General features: G+C 42.6%; 1 protein-coding gene across 10 annotated transcripts in view; it reads left to right on the top strand.

The window, feature by feature from the left end:
* ASRGL1 (asparaginase and isoaspartyl peptidase 1) overlaps positions 1-19,994 on the top strand; it is a 262,467-nt gene that overhangs the window by 214,545 nt on the left and 27,928 nt on the right. For all 10 annotated transcript variants that reach the window (XM_086926479.1, XM_086926482.1, XM_086926477.1 and 7 more), the window contains one exon: positions 6,882-6,992. In XM_086926479.1, coding sequence (XP_086782605.1) covers positions 6,882-6,992 — 111 coding nt within the window. The remainder of the gene's footprint in view (positions 1-6,881; positions 6,993-19,994) is intronic.

Here is a 19,994-nt window from a genome sequence, read left to right as displayed (position 1 = left end):
TATCCATCACATCCAGCAGATGTGTCCTGCAAATCATTCAGCATGACTATGTCCTAGCCTTTCTTTTTTCCCCACCAAATCTTTTTTTTAAACTTCGGACACATGGAGCAGCAATATACAGTACAATCACATGCAGAATACATATGTGCATAGATCAAGTTGCAGACATGGGTCAAATACTTGCTGCGACATGGAGTGCAACTGAGATGTTAAAGGCTCTGCTTATCCCTATTAAGGAGAATAAGCAACAATGGTACAATGATCAAAGAAAAACATAACCATTGAAAACTTGGCGCCCCACAAAATCTTACTCCCAACAACTTTCAATAGAGCATCTGCCCATTCTGTTACCAGAAGTGCAAGTGTTACTTTCCAAAAAGGTTTCTGGACACAAAAGAGTAGAGGACTGTTACTCTCACTGTTTCCTTGTGCAGAATAAGGACCAGGTCTCTGCCCTATTTTGGACCTTTGACCTCTGAATATTTTTCTGCGTAAGGACAAATTCAGAATGCACACATTTTCCCATACCTCAACGACTGTTTGTTGAAGACATGCTCTATGCGGTCAGTTGTAAACCACATCCAGATGATGGCAAACCTGCTGACATTGTTGGGTCTCACAATCAACTAGCAGAAGCTTCAATTTTTTTTAGCTAATCTGGATACCGTACAGTCCATGGCTTTCTGTCCAAGACATTCTGGCTATGATCTCAGTGTTTCAGCAGCTTTCCTGGATCTTGGTGAGAGCAGCCTTGAGGCTGCATCCTCCTTGTTGATTACTCCAGGTAGCTCTACAGTGGAATCAGAAGTTTCAGTAGGCCCAGCATCATGGGAATCTGTTTGATGATATCCAGATTTTAGAGGAGATAGCTCACGGTCTGCAGTGGTTGCATTGACCATTCAGCCGCCCTAAACTTCCTTATTCCCAGACAAATTGTTGGTGACGACTCGGGCGGCATGCCATGATGCACTTCAACATTGGGAAATCCACCACCTGCCACCATTCTTTCTCTCCACCACCCCTTGATAGAGGAGGAGGAACTTAATCGGTTAGATGCCAAAAGAGCATTGAGCTTTTATATGGATTTTAACAAAGAACACCGGGAGAACGATCAGTTTATGTTTATTTATTTAATGCGATTTTATATAGCGCGAACATTACCCAAAGGTGTCTGAGAGCTTTACATAAGAACCAGTTGCGATACATAAGGACTTAGGATTACATGCGTTACATAAAATATACAAACACAAATAATTGCAAATGTACAAATTGTAAAGTTACACAAGGAAGATATAGAAACAGAAAAAAAGCAAATGTACAAGTTGTAGAGTCAGGAGCTCTCTGGTGCGCAGAAGACAAGGCTGTGAAGAAGAGGAACCCGTTGAGGTGGCATGTCCTCTGCATTAAGGTGTACTACACACTACTCAACAAGCAGCCACCATAAGATTTGGGAGCCCATTTCACAAGGGTTAAGGTTTCTACCAATACGTTGGCATATAGAATGCCTGTCTAGAAATCTGCCAGGCTGTGGCATGGGCATTGGTGAATATGTTCAGGAAGCATTGCTTCCTTGACAGCTAGGTCTGGTGAGAAGGACATTTTGCCTGCTTGGTCCTGTTAGACTTTTCGTTCTAAGTCTACTCCACAAACCCTACACCTAGATAAATACTGCTTTGGTATCTACTCTGGGGAAAAGAATTTGTGGTTAGAAGCATCCGTCAGATGAACAAGTTGCTTACCTTTGATAACGCTCTTTTCTGGTGGATCCGTAGATTCCGCTCTACTCTCCCACCTGCCTTTTTTATGGAGTGGCCTATTTTAGCATCTATAAAACTCCCAAATTAGGAATCGGCACACTGGTACCGACAATTGTTCAACTCCGCATCAGAGGAAGCGGAGAGGAAAAAATAAGAAACTGGTGTCCTGCAGCTCCGATCTGTCACTTCCAGGGTGGTACAGAGCCGCACATAGCCACCGAGTAGTGTGCTGGAGCATTGCTGGAGAAAAGTTTGCAGATCAAGTCTAGCTCCTGCGGAGTGTTCTAAGGTAAAGAATCTGCAGGTATAGTATCCACCAGAAAGAGTGTTCATCTGCAAAGTAACTGCCTGGTCAACACCACACACATAGATGAAACATTACTGTGTGAACGTACTAGTTCATCAACAAGCTATAGTTGGCCAGAGTGTGTTAAGGACTGGTTCAATGCCCGCCAGCCAGTGCTGGGAGGAAACTGCTTGAAAGACTATGCAAAGCATGTGTACCTACAGCCACATATGTTACAAACAGAAAATATTACTTGCCCTGTAAGCATCTGTTCATAATGTTTAGTAATATTGATTCACTTCCAGCCATCCTACTCACTAGAAGACTGCAGTGAAACCATGTTTTCTAAATTATTGCTCACTCTTTACCAACTTCCAGTGCACATCATACTACTCTTACTCCACACTTCACTTTCACCTAGTGAGTGAAAAACAATCCATGGTGGTGTTTGTGTCCATTGTGGATGAAGGGAGAAGCCACACAACATCCTGTGTGTTGAAGCTTCTTCGCAGAAAATCAAGTTGTAATTACAGAGCCCACATTATGTGACTGTAGTACTGTGAACAGATACTTACAGGGTACAAAACAATACCTGCAGGGTACGTAACATTTTCCTTCTGTGAAGAATCCCTGACTTGGCCTGGACAACTTGGCTAAGTAGTAATGTGCAAAAGAAACAATTGATAGACGGAATACTGGACAATGCAAACATTCACCCCCAGTCACAAGTATCTGGGTTAAATCCATCTTTCTTTTGCTCACCACACCACCCCAGTTTGGACACAGCCATATGCAAATCAGTCTTGACCCTGTTCCTTGTGGGAAAACTCCAGCCCCAACTGCAAAGCCAGGCCCTCCCTGGACCGGAAACAGGCATCCTGGGACCGGTTTGTATTGTATTGTATAAAGTATTTGTAGAGCGCAACAATCACCCAGCGGGTATCTTGGCGCTATAGTACACGAATCCTCATCGAGCAGTGGGGAAAGAACATTGTAGACTGACATGGCAGTTCCAGCCTGCCAAGCTCGGAAAAAGCCATGTAAGATCTTAAACCAGCATGGCAGTTCCACCCTATCAGGCTCTCGGAAACAGCCATGTTTTGATCTTCTTCCTAAACTGTAGAAGATCCTGCAGCTGTCTAAGTTCTGAAGGAAGGTTGTTCCAGAGCTTGGCAGCAGCCAAGCTGAATGCCCTGCCTCCTGACCTGGCTCTTCGGATTTTCGGAACTTTCACCAAACAGGCGGTGGCAGAGCGAAGGCACCTTGTTGGAGTGTACCATGCAAATGTCTCTTGAAGAGGTGCAGGCCCAAGGCCATGAAGGGCTTTAAAGACCAAACACAGAGACTTAAACTGGACTCTCTGCATTATAGGCAACCAGTGAAGCTCTGCAAGGGCCAGTGAACCTGACGAGCATCGTGGTTGCATCAGTGCAAGTTGGGCCGCCACATTTTGGACTCTTTGGAGACACTCAATCAAATATTTAGGAGCCTCCAACAGTAGAGCATTACAATAATCAAGTCTACTGAGGAGGATGCTACCAACAACCAATGCTCTTGCCTTCTGTGGCAGCAGCGGAAGAATCTTCCTTAGAGCTCTAATCAGAGAGAAACAATTCCCCACCACCTTGTTTACATGCGTTTCCATGGTTAAATTCATGTCAAACATCACTCCCAGATTCCGTACTGCTTTAACCAGAACCAAATTGGACGTATTAGGAGAGGGACAAAAATTGTCCGGAAAAGGGGAAGGAATCCTCCCCACAGTGCAGTATAAGACTTCAGTCTTGTCTGAGTTAATTTGAAGTGAGTTGGTTCTTAACCAATGGGCAGTGTCCTGCATGCAGTTGTGAAAAGTTGCCAGAGAAATCGACTGATTGCCCTCTAGAGAGAAGAGAAGTTGGGTGTCGTTGGCATAATTCACCACTTTCACACCATGCGCCTTTATGATTCCAATCAAGGGTCTCCTATAGATATTAAAAAGAATAGGGCTCATCGCCGAACCCTGAGGAACGCCATGGTGGATATTGAAGAATTTAGACTGATATGGCGGGAGGGAGACCGCCTGACATCTGTCGGATAAGTAAGAGCGAAACCACTCTAGGTCCGTCCCTGACACCCCAACTTCTTCCAACCTGGTCAGCAGAATGCAATGGTTGACCGTATCGAAAGCGGCAGACAGGTCAAGCAATATAAGAAGGCCTGATTGTCCCCTGTCTGCCCGCATTCGGAGATCGTCTAACACAGTCACCAGAGCAGTCTCCGTTCCATGGCCAGGTCGGAAGTCGAACTGAACGTCATCCAGCCTGGAATTAGATTCCAGGAACTGCACCAAGGTATTACTGACCAGCCGTTCAATGGTTTCAGGATAAGTCCCCCTTCTTCAGCCAGGCTAGCTTGAATGCTGTGGTGTAGTGAGCACAGGACCCACGTCTGGGCTTACTCTTCCCACTTAGGGCAACCTATGCAAAAGAAACAATTGATGGAAGGAATGCTGGACAATGCAAACATTCACCCAGAGTCACAAGGATCTGGGTTAAATCCATCATTCTTTTGCTCAACACACCAACCCAGTTTGGACCCAACCATATGCAAATCAGCCTTGACCCTGTTCCTTGTGGGAACTATCCAGGCTGAACTGCCAAGCCAGGCCTTCCCTGGACAGGAAACTAGCATCCTTGGAATGGCATGGTGAGCAAAAAAAAGATGGATTTAGTCCCAGATCTATGTACTGGGTGAATGTATGACATTGTTCTGCATTCTGTCCATCAATTGGACTTTTTGCAGTTGTCACCCCAAGTGGGAGGGTATGCCCAGACTTGGGTCCAGTGCTCTCCATGTCACTGGAGTCAAGCTATCCTGGTTGATGAGGGCTGAAAGCCTGAAACCGGTCCTAGGATGCTTGTTTCTAGTCCAGGGAGGACCTGGCCTGGCAGTTCGGGCTGGACTGTTCCCACTGGGTGCAGGGTCAAGACTGATATGCATATGGTTGGGTCCAAACTGGAATGGCATGGTGAGCAACAAAAAATATTGATGTAGGCCCAGATCTCTGTACTGGGGTGAATGTATGACATAGTTCTGCATTCTGTCCATCAATTGTTCTTTTTGCATGGCTCAAGTAGTAAAGCATTCCTCTGAAAAATGCTTTTGTTACATGTGAAAAGTAAAAACAACAGTACAACTAATAGAGTAAATGATTCTTGAATGAAGTGATGTGCTTCTTAAAGTGGCTTTGGAAAAAAACAGGGCCCCTTTCATGTCTCAGTTTGTGACCCTCTCCTAGGAAAATTGTTCATTTGTCAATAGGAGAACAGTGTAGTTTGTGGGGTGGGTGGACGTATGGTGTTTTAGAGACTGGCCAAGAAAAGTTTGACTACTGTTGTCTGAACGGGATGCAGTTGGTTAACAATATATTGATTAGATATTCAAGGAGCCCTGGATAAACTAATCAATGTAGGGTAGAATGAATCACTGTTATGGTTTACCTAAATCCAGTGATAAGAGGTGCAGGATATTGTGTAAGGTCTGATGCCAATTTAACAAAGCAAATTTTAAGTTAGCCCTTTTTATATCTACTTCAATATCTTCATTCCTAACTCATTCTGCTGGAGGGGAGGATGAGCTCAACACATGATCCACAAACTGTGCCACCATAGAGAACTGGAATAGAAAAGCACTGGGATAATTGATCAAATCTAATCATCCGATTGTGATTGGCTTAGCAATGGATGCAGGTCACTTTTGCTGAAGGGAGCTACCTACTACATTCATGGCTTGACGGGGTTGGTGGGTCCATCTCGTGCAGCCCACTCCTCTCCTTAAACCTCGAGAGAGAAATAGCTGTGCAGCACATAGTCTGTGATTGCTGGTGCAATAACGGACTGGTCAATCTAATTCGCTCTTGCATTACCTGAGGTAAGGCCCAATTGGAAATGTAAGTGGGCATCTCGTGCATGCTTTTCCAGCCACCCTCATCTTCTATCCCTTTCTCACATATTTGCAGCATCCAAGCCCAACAATTTTACTTACGAGCCCTTCTTATTCACAAAATACTTTTGGTATACAGATTGTGTTTAAGGGACTACATGCCATTTTGAAAACAGGAAAGAACGGCCCCAACAACGCTAGGATGCCTGGCTTCACCTTGGGGGTGCCCAGGAGTGGGCACTTCACAGGGAAAAGCCAGGAAGGGTTCCACAGCGGTATGCGTACAAGCGCCTGAGACACCCCTTCGGGGGTCGATTCGGCGTGCTATACAAATACTACTACATTTCATTTACATTTACAATGTGATTTTTGTGCTTTTGAAGATAGAATATAGTCAGTGCTTGATAATTGATACAGACATGCTTAATAGAAGGTACATAATCAAAGAAATCCGACATTTGTGCACTTCATCAAGGCAACAATTGTGGCTAATCTTAGGAAAGAAAGAAGAGGTAAAAAAATAAGAGTGAAGATGAAGTAAAGGCAATTGACAAGAACAGCAGGTCTTGCATAAAATGGTTTATGGGTACATTGTGCTGAACTTAGTTTTCATTGAGGTGTAATATTCATCTCCTCCAGTAGTCATTTGTCAAACCTCAGGCCCAATGTTGGCTAACAACTATCTTTGTATATTTCTGATGAGCACAGATTTGGTTGCCTTCTCAGTGAAGTGAGCTGGTTGCCATTACCTCATAGGTTGTTTTCAGTTGCCTTATACTTATATTAGTGATTTTTTTTTTTGGGGGGGGGGGGCAATTATGTATCGTTCCATGTGCTTAGTGTTTGTTACACTTACAGAGAAATGTAAATAATTGTTGATAATAAATATTTCCGTATGATTTTTTTTTCTACAGGAAGTGGAGGCTACGCTGACAATTTGGTTGGTGCCTGTTCAACTACAGGGCACGGCGAGGCCATTATGAAGGTGACTCTTGCCAGACTCGTATTGTACCATATGGAACAAGGTATAGTGTAATACTTTTCTTCTGTATATGAAGGCTCTATTTATATACCCTCCGGTTTTATTTCTGATTACAGAGTATTTGTTCGCCGTTGTAGAACGCATTTCTTTCTAGTTTGAGGAGCGACTTTTCAAGTCATGCCGATGGCATTTGGTAGGCATAACAGTGCGACTGCTTTCTTCCCAGAAGAAGATAAGAACTTCACCATTTTTGCTTAATTTATCAAAGGTTGTCTGATTAGTCCAAGGCTCTATTTGATGGAATGGTGTCCTGTCTTTTCTGACTTATTTGGTGACTCGGACTCCTCACAGAATCTACAAAACATTCAGCCTTCCCAAACTAACCTTATCCCATAGCATCCAAAACTGTTCAGTACCTGTGCGTTCTTGATTTGGTTGAGGCAATGTTTGCTGCAGTTTGTGACCCTAACGTGTGCATGAAAGGCAGGGGCTAAATACAAATGTCTATAATTATAAATAATTAAGTATATGATTTTGTCACATATCAAGCTCTCAAGTATTTGGCATCTGCATGTACGTGAGATTTTCAGTGATGGAAAGACAAGGCACCCTCATTACATTTTACTGGAGAAAGAGGGCAGCAGAGGCAATCTCCAATGCCATCACTGCTGGCTACAAGTCGAAATACAATTCAGATTGAGTAATTCAATATACTCTGTTTTTTAGGAAATCGCTTTCATCTATAAAAGTTGGATGAGGCTTGGCACACAATACCTGCCTACGCCGAGTTCAAACAAACAACCAACCAACAAAGCCATTTGGCTGCAATTAAAGCTAATAGATAAAGCAACTTTGACGCACAAAACCCACGCTTGGGTGGTGACATATAAAACCTTAAAACCTCAACCGTGCCTTCTAGAGCACTTTTCAAGATCAAAAAAACTCAACCTGATGTTACTGAGGCTCGGAGTTTATCCTTCCAAAGACCTTACACCAAAATGGAAACTGCCTTGGCCTACTTTGGAATGCCGCCTTTGCAGTTATTGTCACAAATCACTATTCCATCTAATATGCACTTGTCCGGTGTTACTACTTCTCCATAAAACTCTATTTACACTTGTAAAGGGGTGTCTTTGTCAACAAGTCAGTCTGAGCTGAAAAAAAGAGGATATTTAAAGCCAACGCAAAACCAGACAACCTACACAGGGACACACACCACCATCTCATAGGAGAATTTCTTATTTTGGTCAAATACTGGCAGTTTACATGATTATTGCAGTAGCACTTTACACTTTATTTATGACCGGGTATCATCCGTTGACTTTTACCCACGATACGAGGTTGGACAATCAGCGGTTAAACTAACTCAAATACATCAGATGTCTTATCCTTTTACTGTAGGGCTGGAAGCCCTATGCTTATAAGAAGTCAAATCAAATTGTTCTTTATTTGACATTTGGTTAAATGCATAAAAGTACATGAATAAAACAGTGTAGTTTCAAGTTTATTTATTTATGATATCGGAACTCAATTGAGGTCCACAAAAATTCAAACAAGCAGTAAACAATAAAATATCATAGAAAGGTATAATATCAGTTTGTCAATATAACGGTAGGAAGCATTTAAAATAATGAAACAATTTAAAACAAAACATTTCATTTGGAGGGTTAAACATTGCTTCAATAAAATCAGAGGCTGTAAGGATACCCATTTGCAAACACATAGGTCTTAACCATTTGCGTCTAAATACCATAAGTGCCAGACATACAAAAATGACATGATACACATCCTGGGAATTGGTATTACAAAAGTCGCATATGACGGAACGGCCATACCATTTAGATAAAAGACAATTCAAAGGGAGTAAGTTTTGCCTTAACAAAAGGATGAAACGCCGAACTCCATGGGGGAGATTCCAGGATATGTATAGCTGAGGTTTTTTTATTAGACAAAAACCACTGGAATGGAGCATTCCTCTCTTCATTTTACTCTTCCCTCTGTCTATTCTATAACCTAGCTCCCAGGAAGCCGATTTTAATATCGATTTTAATTGGACCGTGGAAAATGAAAAAAGATCTGATTCATCGAACTGTAATAATGCAACAGCTTGTCAAATTCCTTACAATTAGGGAATAAGCATTAAAAGTACCCAACAGTTCATTTTTTATGAGATGCCTCAACGTACCCGGCATTCCTTTAGCTAAGTTAAATACCCAACGCACCACACTCGCAACTGCTTGGGCCCAGAAACTACGCAATCCGAATTCCAGTCTCAAAGAAGACGTGGAATTCGCGGTGCTTACTGAGGTGAGGATGCGTAATATTTTTCCTTCAAATGAATCCAGAAACTCCCATCTTGTCATATCCACTATTTCTAGTCCATACATAAGGGATGCGGGGATTTTTGCTCGGAATAACTCGAGCAATATGGAGAAGTGCCTTCTACCTGTCGCCTTGTAAAGAGAAACCAGGCTCCTCCCTTGAGCAAGAGCTTTCCTGCTATTATTCTCAATATGTGCTATGTCAATTAGATTACTCGTGACAACCTTTCCAAGGAAAGGATAGGATTTGACTACTTCTAGTCTTTCACCCCCAACAGACCAGAGATAATTGTCATAATTGGATTTTTTCCTTCCCCGGAAACACATTATTTTACTTTTTGAAATATTTATTTTTAGAAAATGAGCCTCAGCATAGGTATTCAGGGCATGTAGTCGACCATTCAAACCTTTTGGGGTGAGGTCCAAAATTAAAATATCATCGGCGTACATTAGGCATACTGTTGGGGTTCCCCCTAAAACTGGGGAAATGCCATTTTTAGATGATAATAAAGCCTGGGGGAGATCTGCTATGTATAAAGAGAACAACAAAGGAGCCAACAGGCATCCTTGTTTAAGTCCATTAATCGTGGGAATAACCCTAGATAATCCTCTCTCTCCTCCCATCAATACTCTGCACTAAGTATCTGTATGTAGGGCAATAACTAGTCTTAACAAATTAAAGGGCATCCCTCAAATAACTTACTCCACAACAAAGATCTATCCACCTTGTCAAAGGCCGTGGAGAAGTCAATAAAAGCAAAATATATATTTCCTCCACGGACTTTGACGTATTTTTCTGCCAGAATCTGGAGAGCCGTGAGATTATCCAGGGTACCATGTTGTTTCCTGAAGCCAGTCTGCTCAAGTGGTAATATTCCTTTAGAAGATACCCAATCATTTAGGGAATTAAGTAAACATTTCGCAAAAACCTTACCAGTGGCGTCTAGGAGGGCTATTTGTCGGTAGTTTTTAGGTAAATCTCTTGCCCCCTTTTTAAAGAGGGGAACCAATAAACTCTCTTTCCAGGAATATGGAACAATGCCACTGGTAAAGCAGAATCTAAAGACTGGGTATAAAATTTTTCCCCACAATGCACTTTGAGATTTTAAAACAGAAATGGGGACTTCGTCAGGGCCCATTGCACCTGATGTGCGCAGGCCCTTGATTGCGGAAACAATTTCCAATTCAGAGGGAGGACCATAAGGTAACTAATTCTCCTGTAGCTTCGCTGGGTCAAACGTCACATTATTGCCACTATACAGATGCTGAATAAAATCAACCCAAGATTGCTCACTAATGGATATCGGTAAGGGTCTAGATCTTTGCCCGCATCCTTCTCCGATTATAGACCAGAAAGTCTTGGCCTGCCCACTTCTAGCTGCCTCACGGAGTTTAACCCAAATAGTATCTTCTTTTTCTCATTTTAATCTGGCCTTTATCCTATTTCTCCTTCTTCTTAAAAGAGTTATCCTTTTACTACGTTCAGGGAAAAAGGAGAGGTACTGATCCCTAACCAATTTATTTATTTTTACATTTAAATAATAAAGGTCAGAGGGGATTTTAGTAGTTATTCTCCTAGGAAGAGGTTTTTTAGCTTTGGATTGTAGGGTACGTAAAAAGGAAGCCAAACACAGTATTTTGGTTAAATGCATAAAAGTACATGAATAAAACAGTGTATATAATCGATATTGCGTACCACAAAACACAAATGCAATTACAAACAAGTCAGGCTAAAAATACGAGTTACAATTTTTCGAGATGAAGAAATCCATTAGCCAGAACTCCATGTATTGGGTCAATAAAGTTAAGACCTATGTAAATAACATAAATAAAACCAATGATTAAAAAAATGTCATTTCCATAAATAGACCGTTAACTGATTCACACATGCAAGGGCTGAATGTGCAAATCTAGCTGACCGCAGAAAGCAATTAAAATCATGGTCCACCCCAGATGTAACTTCATTTGGGTAAGAGAGGATGTTCATTGATGGCCGTTCGACTTCTTAACACAGCTTGTAAGGAGAACATATTAAAACAAACAAACTGAGTTTCTAAGTTTTGTAACGTAGCAAGAGACAAAATTGCGGAGCGATATCTAAATTTCTTCATCAGAGGGATAATATATGTTTCCTATCTTTTGAATAAAAAGTGCAAAAGAACAATATGTGCAAGATTGATTGAAGTGACTTATTATTGCACGGGAAAGGGGGGGGGAGTTGTGAGATTGAGAATACATTACATGGATACCCCAACATTATCGGTATATACAAAACAAAGGTACGATGGAACCCCTTGCTGTAAGTGTGATAGACCATAATAGGTTGAAACAGAAGTTTTCCCCCTACATCTATCCCACCTATCAGAAGCAGTTCTCTTGGTAAAAAGTTCCTTTAGCCTTGATTTGGTGAAACCTTCATGAAGGCTAGGAGTGACAAAAAATTCTGTTAGCCCCAATGATGTCAAAGTATGTTTAACATAGGCGAGCCAAGGGATTTTATGGTTATGATTTAAGGACAGAATGTCTTTCAGAATCCGTTGATTTTAGTGCGACCAGGGCCGGACTGGCCATAGCGAGCACCGGGCAATCCCCCGGTGCGGCGCACGGGTGGTGGCTGGTTTTGGGCCCCTGGGGCCGTTTTTGCAGCATAGCTGCAAAATTGGCCCTGTACCAAAATCAGCCGAAAACCGTCCCCAGAAACGAGCTCGGCTGCACCCCCAACCCCCGAGTGGGGGGGGGGGGGGCGGCCGAGCACTTTGCCGGTGCCGGTTGTGGTTCCCAGTCCGGCCCTGAGTGCGACACTGTTCCTTTTCCAAATTGACAACCACAAAGAGAGCAGGCCAGTTTAATAACATTGCCGATATATGGCAGATCAACTTCCCTGTGAGCGACAATGTTGCTGCAACCTGTTGGAACCGCTAGCAGCCGCTTCATAAAGTTGTCTTCTATTACTTGGAGGGCTGCGATGACCACTATCCTCCAAATCGCTGCCCGTAAGTGGCAATGGATCTTGATTTAGCTAGATACATTTTAATAATTTCTGGCACAGGCTTACTGCCCACGTTTTTTGATAAGCGGACAATTGCAGCTATGCTTTGCTCAAGCGAATGGCCCTATTCTGCATCATTGCCTTCCAAGATTGTTTTGAGTCAAAGACCACCCCTTGATAGTTAAAGTTTGGAACGTGTTCTATTTTTTCTTCATCAAGATAAAAACTTGGTGGTTTCTTATTCACACCTCCCATAGCTAAAATAAAGGTCTTAGATTTATGTACCTTGAGGTCCAGATCAGACATAAAAGCTGTATAATCGCTAATAAGATTTTTGAGTGCTATTGGGGTTCTGGCTAAAAGAACCGTGTCATCCACCTATAGCAGAATCGGAAGAGGGTGTTCTGTGCTTGAGGGGTGTCTTTTGATGTTTTAACTAAAGCTTCATACCAGTTATTTGTGTAGAGAGCAAATGGAATGGGGCCAGAACACAACCATATCTGACCCCCCTTTCAATTTGAAAACGTTTGGTGCATTCCCCAAGTCAACCAAAACGGACCATAGCAGAGGCGTCTAAGTAAGACTCTCTAATAAAATTGATAATTGCGACCTCCATTCCCATGGCCTCCATGATATCCCACAGTTTGCTCTGTACCACAAAGTCTAACGTCTTTGACACATCGATGAAGGCCATGTATACCTGTCCTTTTTTTGCCAAGGAGTACTGCGCAGCTAATAATGACAAATTTAGACATTGGCCGATGGTGCCCCTACTCTGCCTGAACCCATACTGCTGAATTTTCTTCTCTTCCACCCACATTTCCAGCTTATTTAGTAGTAACCTACCCATGATTTTAGCAGTGCTATCTAGCAAGGAAATGGGACAGTAGTTGAGTGGAGTAGAGGCATCGCCTTTTTTGTAAATCGGTATAATTACTGAGGGTTTCCAGGAGGGCAGGGGACAAGTTAATGCTATTGAATTAAAAACTACGGTAAATAAAGGTGACCACAATTGTCTATTGGTCAAAAAGATATCAGTTGGGACCCCATTGGGTCCTACTGCTTTAAGAGATGGTGACTGTGACAAAGCGGTCTCTACTTCCTCACGTTCAAATGAGACAGGTTGCTGCCTTAATAGGCAAATTGTCAGACATGGAGCTAAAGCCCGCTGGGTTATGAAAAATATCCTGAAAGTAGCTTATCCACATCTCCTCCTCTATATGAACGTCCAGAGAGGGACCACCATCATCTTGAAGGGAGAATAAGTTAACCACATTCCAGAAAGTTTTACTATGTTTCAAGGCAGATGCTTTCTTTAATGATTCCAAAGCTTAGCGTTTTATCTCTTTCTGTCTTGCTGCCCTGGCTGGCTTATACAGATTCCTCAGTTCTCAAATGTGTTCATTATCTCTTGGTGAAACTTTTAGAGCTTTCCGAAGATTATGTGAGGCTACTGAACAATTCTTACCAAACCATCGTGCCAGGCTATATCTTTAGTGGGAATGGGGCAGGTCAGCAGGCTTTTCATGTTTGCTTGAATGTTAGAAAAACCCTCTATCACCAAGTTGCAAGTTACTGTTTAGTTTTGGATCTAAGCAGCAATGAAAATCCTCATAGTTGGATGCTAGAGGGTTTGCAAGTAGCTTAGGCTCGTCCACATTGTCCCACTTTAGGGTGAAGCCATTTTTGCTAGCTAAAATGGGTTTAGGGGCGACTTTACTAAAGCTTTTCTTGGCAGTGTACCACACAAGACCGCATGTAAATATAGCATGGTCGCTAAATTCAGTAAAAAAAAACTTTTATCTTAGAAATATTGGTAAAGTCATAGGAAAGCCGCTTTATAGTCCTATTTAGACCTTATTTTAGTTAGATTATTTTAACCTTATATTTAAACTAGCGCTAATGTTTAATGATTTTAAGTATTTATTTGGTTGCTTTGCATCATGCTTTTATGAGTTTAAATGAAATTGAATAAAGCATTTTTTGTCATCACAATTTCCTCATCAGTGATGGAATACAATTGGCAGATGGTTCTTTGATGCTTACTTTGAAAAACACAGGTTCTGTGTTTATGATTGGCACCTGTTGAAACCTTTAACAAATAGGTTCTTTAAAATATCTCCAATAGATGCATTACCCCACTTAACTTTCTTATTGAATTGGTTAATGGGGCCTGTAGGATACACACATCTGTGCTGTAGAAATATTTAGCCACTGACTTTCCAGCTTATTTTTAGAATCTGACTTACACACTGCACATGGATATATGCAGTCAGTAATTTAACCCACTTAACTATGTCAAAAGGATGGCAACAGGTGCTCTGCAGATTAAATACAAAGCTTTTAATTTTTCTGCAATTTACTTTTCATTTTTTCTTTCCTCATCCTATCTTTCCATTGACTTTTGTTTTCTTGCTGATCTCTCTTGGCCAACACCTTACTAGAATTTTATAAACACTAGCTAAAATGGAGAGAGGTCTATAGGATTGTCATAGCCAAATGGTCCCTCCCAGGCATGGGCAACGAGACACCCAAAGCCTTACTAGCCATTGAGGTAAGTGACTGATCTCAAAGACCATAGCATATAGCACTGCCAATTGCGGGGACAGCTGATCCACAAATATGTGGTAAAATTCCATTGGGAGGCCAACCAAGCCAGATGTCTTCCAAACTGCCAGTTCCAGGATAGCTTCCTTAATATCTTGGGCTGGGAATAGTTGCTTCATGGATGACCTTTGCTCAGGGGACCCCTGCTTCAGGGTAGCCCTGTTCAAGAAGTGTGTTCGGTCATAATGAGCGCCTTTGGTAATCCTTTGACAAACATTTGAGGAAAAGTTATAAAAGGCACTATTAACTCCCTGCCGAGAGAGGACGTCACTGCTCTGAACTTCAAGAACTGCTACTATAAATGTGCTGTTAGTGTCTGATTTCATCAGCCACATGAAAAGCCTGCTGGGTCTATTCCCCTCAGTATGTGACCTCACAACGAATGAAGTTTAATCTAGGCAGCACATTTGTCGGCACCTCTATTAAAGTGAATGCCTCTTCATTGAGTCATGTAATATTTCTCGCTCCAGTCAGTCAGAGACGTATAAACTACATTCAGTTTACTCTCTGTAGTCTTGCGGGCAGGCACCTTTGCTCTGATACAGTGATCTCTTATCACAACCCTAAGGACTTCACATTCAACCAGGAGGGAGGAAGCCATTTTACACGGAAGTTGCATGCTATGAGTAAAAGGAATAATCTGTAACTGCAGGTTTCCTGCAGCTTGAGGAATCCTGTAAGGCCCAACTGATTAGCCACTCATTCAAAGCTTGATATGCCATGCTGGTTGATGTAGTTGGAACCTGGATGTTTGAGTGATCCATGCTTGCATCCAAGAATCTAATAAAGCCGCCACCCAATATAAACTGGATACGTATCCACTTTGTCAATTTTCTAGTTATTAAGTCATAGAACTCCAGTTGCTAAATATTAGGGACGTATACTGAGCCCAGCACCATCAGAATGTCATGTATTTCCTTTCTACCAAAACCTGTCTCACTTATCTGTTATGACCGTGCTGATTACAATGGGAATCTAAGGCCTAACCCACATCAGCACACTCCAATTATAAGAAGAGGTGCCAGTGAAATAAAACTTCCCTCCCCTATACCATTGTAATTTCTCCCCTTTGGTAGCTGTCATGATGGGATTCTAGCAGTAAACCTTTGTGAACCCCTTTATGCATGACAAAGGAATATATGTTAAATCTTTTGTAAATTGAGCTCATTCCTTGGATGTTCCATGCAATAATCTTATATTTATTAAGAGATCTCATGTTGATACTTTGTGGCTGATGAGCCTGTATTGGCAGGGACACCCAGTGATACATTACGAATTGTGCCTATCTTCCCTTCACTACTCATCTACCCCAGAAATAACAAGTAATAGTAAACAATGTCAAACCATGCTAACCTGCTGTTATCTACCCTTAACTTGTTTTTCTAGGACACAGTAGCTAGTACTTTCCACTCATGAAACCTAAATTAGCAACTGTACAATCCCCCATGTTCAGTGATAGTGGCATTAGATAACGGAGTGTATGTAATTGCAATGTTACCCCCCAATATCCTTGCTTGCCACCCGTTATCCAGCTCATAATGAAATTCTCGCAACTTACCTCCAAGCAATATGACATGAGCAAGAGAGACCAGTATATTCTATCTGATCAGCTCTCATAAGTCACTGTTTCAGACCTGAATCAATATTTTATATATCTGTCACTACATAAAAATCTGTTAAAGAGTTTAAGGTGTCACTTTCTGGCATCAGATCAGGTCCTCTGTTGATATGGAGTGGCCTTGTGACTCCCCTTATTCATTGCTCCCTCAATGCAAACCCATCTCCACATTTGGCCACCTAAGAGTGGTTAGTCAGTACTTGTTGGTCTCGCTGCTTCGTAATACTGCCACTGGTGCCTATTTATCTGCATGTATTCATTTTGGTAAAGGCGCAGTAGTCCTTGGCAGCCGGGGCACGTCCCTGGGGTCTTCTATTCTTGTGTTGCTGACATTTATTTTTAGGTCTTAGTTGCCAGGGAGGACTTATTTCCCTGGAAAACCCATACTGTTCAGCCTAGTTTCATACAGCCACGTGCTCTATGATAGAGTAGGAATACTTGTGCACCATCATTTTCCGGTTGGTATGAAATAGAAACTTATATTTCTGGCCTATTTCATGTAATTTGCACTTGACCCCTAAAAGGTGGCCCAGTGATGATGTGCTAATAGGGAATAGTCTGGAAATACCATCTCTTTAATATTGTCCACCTTGCTTTTACAAGAAGCCAGGAAGAAGGGTCACTTCATATCCTATCCTGAAAATGGAATTTTACTATTACTGACCATGGTATCAACCTAGGAGCATCTGGGCAGAACATGAAGTGCCATTTAATTTGAGGAAGAGAGAGAGAGAGACAAGCTCTTGGAGATCACCAGTGAAAATTGACAATTGTTTTTAATTTATTGAACCATGTATGGACCTTCTGATAGATAATTCTAGCTGTAGAATCCTCACCTTTTGAATATTCCCAAGGCATTAAACTCAATCTGTGAAATCTTTAGTAGTACCCCTGTGTGTCATTATGTGGCTTCATGCGACTCCGCACTGACGTCGTATCTCACTGGAAGTGACGTGTGGAGTAATATATGAGCTACACCCATGTTGTTTCCAGTTCCTTTATTTCCCTGCCACCAGAGGCAGATTTGGAGCTACCCTTTGTCTCTCTAATGCTGTTTTTGCCAAATTTTGTTCTAGTGCTAGTGAAAATGTCACCCCTAAAACTACAGGGTTTAAACCTTGTGAGACTTTAACAAGCAAATGCTCCCCAGGTTGTACCCAGGGATGATCTTCATCACACTTGAAATCTTCTGGTAAGTCGCAGAAGAAACAGAAAAAGTCCAAGCAGGACTCAGCCTCTTCCCGCTATTCTCTCCAGAGAAGGCTCACTCATATTAATGTGCCTCTTGGTCCCACTCCTTAAGCCAATTCCCTTCAGGCTGAATCCGACCCTCATTCCAAACAAACTGAATATTGGTCCATCCGCAACTCTGCAGCAAATGCAGGAGTTTTGTGAAGCCATGCTGCGCCTGTTTGGCTTGTTACGTGATCCCTTTTGCGCACCTCCAGGCCCCCCCAAGGAACTAGGGGCCAGATGTAGGTAAATCACATTTACCGATTTTGAAATACCGAATATTACCGAATTTTACCGATTTGGTATTTCAAAATCGGTAAATGGGATGTAGGTACCAACATCTGGATTTATTACCGATTCCTTAAAAATTCGGTATTTACAGATTCGGTAAATACCGAATCGTTATTTGCTATTGAATCCTATGGGCCTTGAAGCCCATAGGATTCAATTCAAATACCGATTCGGTATTTACCGAATCGGTAAATACCGAATTTGTCAAGGGTGCAGGGGGTGTCACTTTGACACCCTCTAGCACCCCCAAAACGGGCATGTGTGCAATGTGGCACACAGACATGCCCTAAGGGCACGTCTGTCTGTCACATGGCACATGTGTACATGCACAGATGTGCATGTACACAGGAATCGGTATTTTACCATGGATTTGGATTCCATGGTAAAATACCGATTCTGAAAGCCATGTGCCAATGGAAAATTGGCTACCCACATTTCAATCTTGCATTTTCGGTAAAATTACCGAATCGGTAATATTACCGAATCGGTAAAATTACTGAATCGGTAAAATTACCGATTCGGTAAAATTACCGAAAATGCAACATTTAAGGGCCCCTACATGTCAATGGCCATTTACCGGTCGGTAACGGCCGAATTCGGCCGTTACCGATCAGTAAATGGCTATTTTCGGCCACCTACATCTGGCCCTGAGAGCCTCCATTTGGTATTCATTTGGCTGGTCCACCCTCACTGCCCTTTGAACCCATTGGACCCTCCATGGGCTCCGTCCCAGCTTGGTCACAGGCTCCGACCCTGGTGCCCCAAACAACACAGGATCATGGAGCATCGACAACACTGGATAACAAAACTTGGCCTTTGTTCTGTCTGACTCAAAGTACTTGCCTCTTTGACCTCAAACTGAGGCTGTCCCTGATCCAAGTGGGCCACAGCATTTTGGTGTAGCATCAAACACCAATACTTTGCCCTTCTCTCATGGAAGGGCCTATCCGTTACCTTCCTTGTTTGTAACAGATTCTGTTAATCTTCCCTATGATCCTGGGGAGTCATTTGTCCAACCATACTCCTACAGTGACCTGGACACCTCACTAGACACTGGATTAGTTTCTCCACTAGGCATACCTAGGTGAGATCCACAGGATTTGAAGGCAATGTCCAGTCCACTTTGACGAAAGCAGACTTGTCCTTTGAGAGCTTTAAACATTGTAGGCCCTGGGCAGCTTGTTGGGTCTGTCTGCTCTAGACCTGGGTGCCTTTCTCACTTTGCCACTGAATTCAAGCTAGCCTGGCAGATGAAGGGTGTTACCCCAAAAAAGGTCCTAGGATACTTGTTTCCGGTTCAAGGAAGACCTGGTTTGGCAGTATATGCTGGACTGTTCCCATGAGGCACAGGGTCAAAACTGATTTGCATATAGCTGGGTCTGAACTGAGGTGGTGAAGTGAGCTAAAGAACGATGATGGATTCAACCCATATCTGTGACTGGGGGTGAGTGTCCATCTTCTCCTTGTGTTCGTTTTACTCCACCAAGTCTGCCATACCACACACGTCGTCCCCTCTGTGGCTACAGAATAGGCGTTCAATACCGCTAGCAGAGGCGGCTTGTCCAGCAAACCCCTCAGACTATTTGTGGCCGAAGCCATGGTACCCAAAGACCAAGTGGACACCAGAGCCTAAATGCAGGCCAGCTCTCCCTCCCCGCCCTCCAGCTGTTGCTAATGCAAAACCCTTTTAGTGTGTCATTCACAGCACACAGTCACCCTGTCTGAGGCAGGAACCTGCCTTTCAACCAGGGTGGCACGGTGACTTTAGAAAGGTGGGGCCCACAGATTGTTTAGTGGGGCTACAGGGTACTATTTATTGCTGCCCCTCCGCATCTTTCACCATCTCCATAATGGCTGACTAATAACCATCTGTCCCTTTTACAGCAGTAAGTGCAGGCCCTTCTGGCCAAAGGAGCCATAGAGAAGGTGCCTGCATCAGAAGTGGGCTTTGGTTGATTTTCCCGAGACCTTTTGATGTTGAAGAAG

Source organism: Lissotriton vulgaris, chromosome 6 (assembly GCF_964263255.1).
Source record: "Lissotriton vulgaris chromosome 6, aLisVul1.2, whole genome shotgun sequence".
Lineage (NCBI taxonomy): Eukaryota > Metazoa > Chordata > Amphibia > Caudata > Salamandridae > Lissotriton > Lissotriton vulgaris.
The sequence above is the reverse complement of the archived record's forward strand: the minus strand, read 5'-3'. Positions and strand labels throughout refer to the sequence as shown.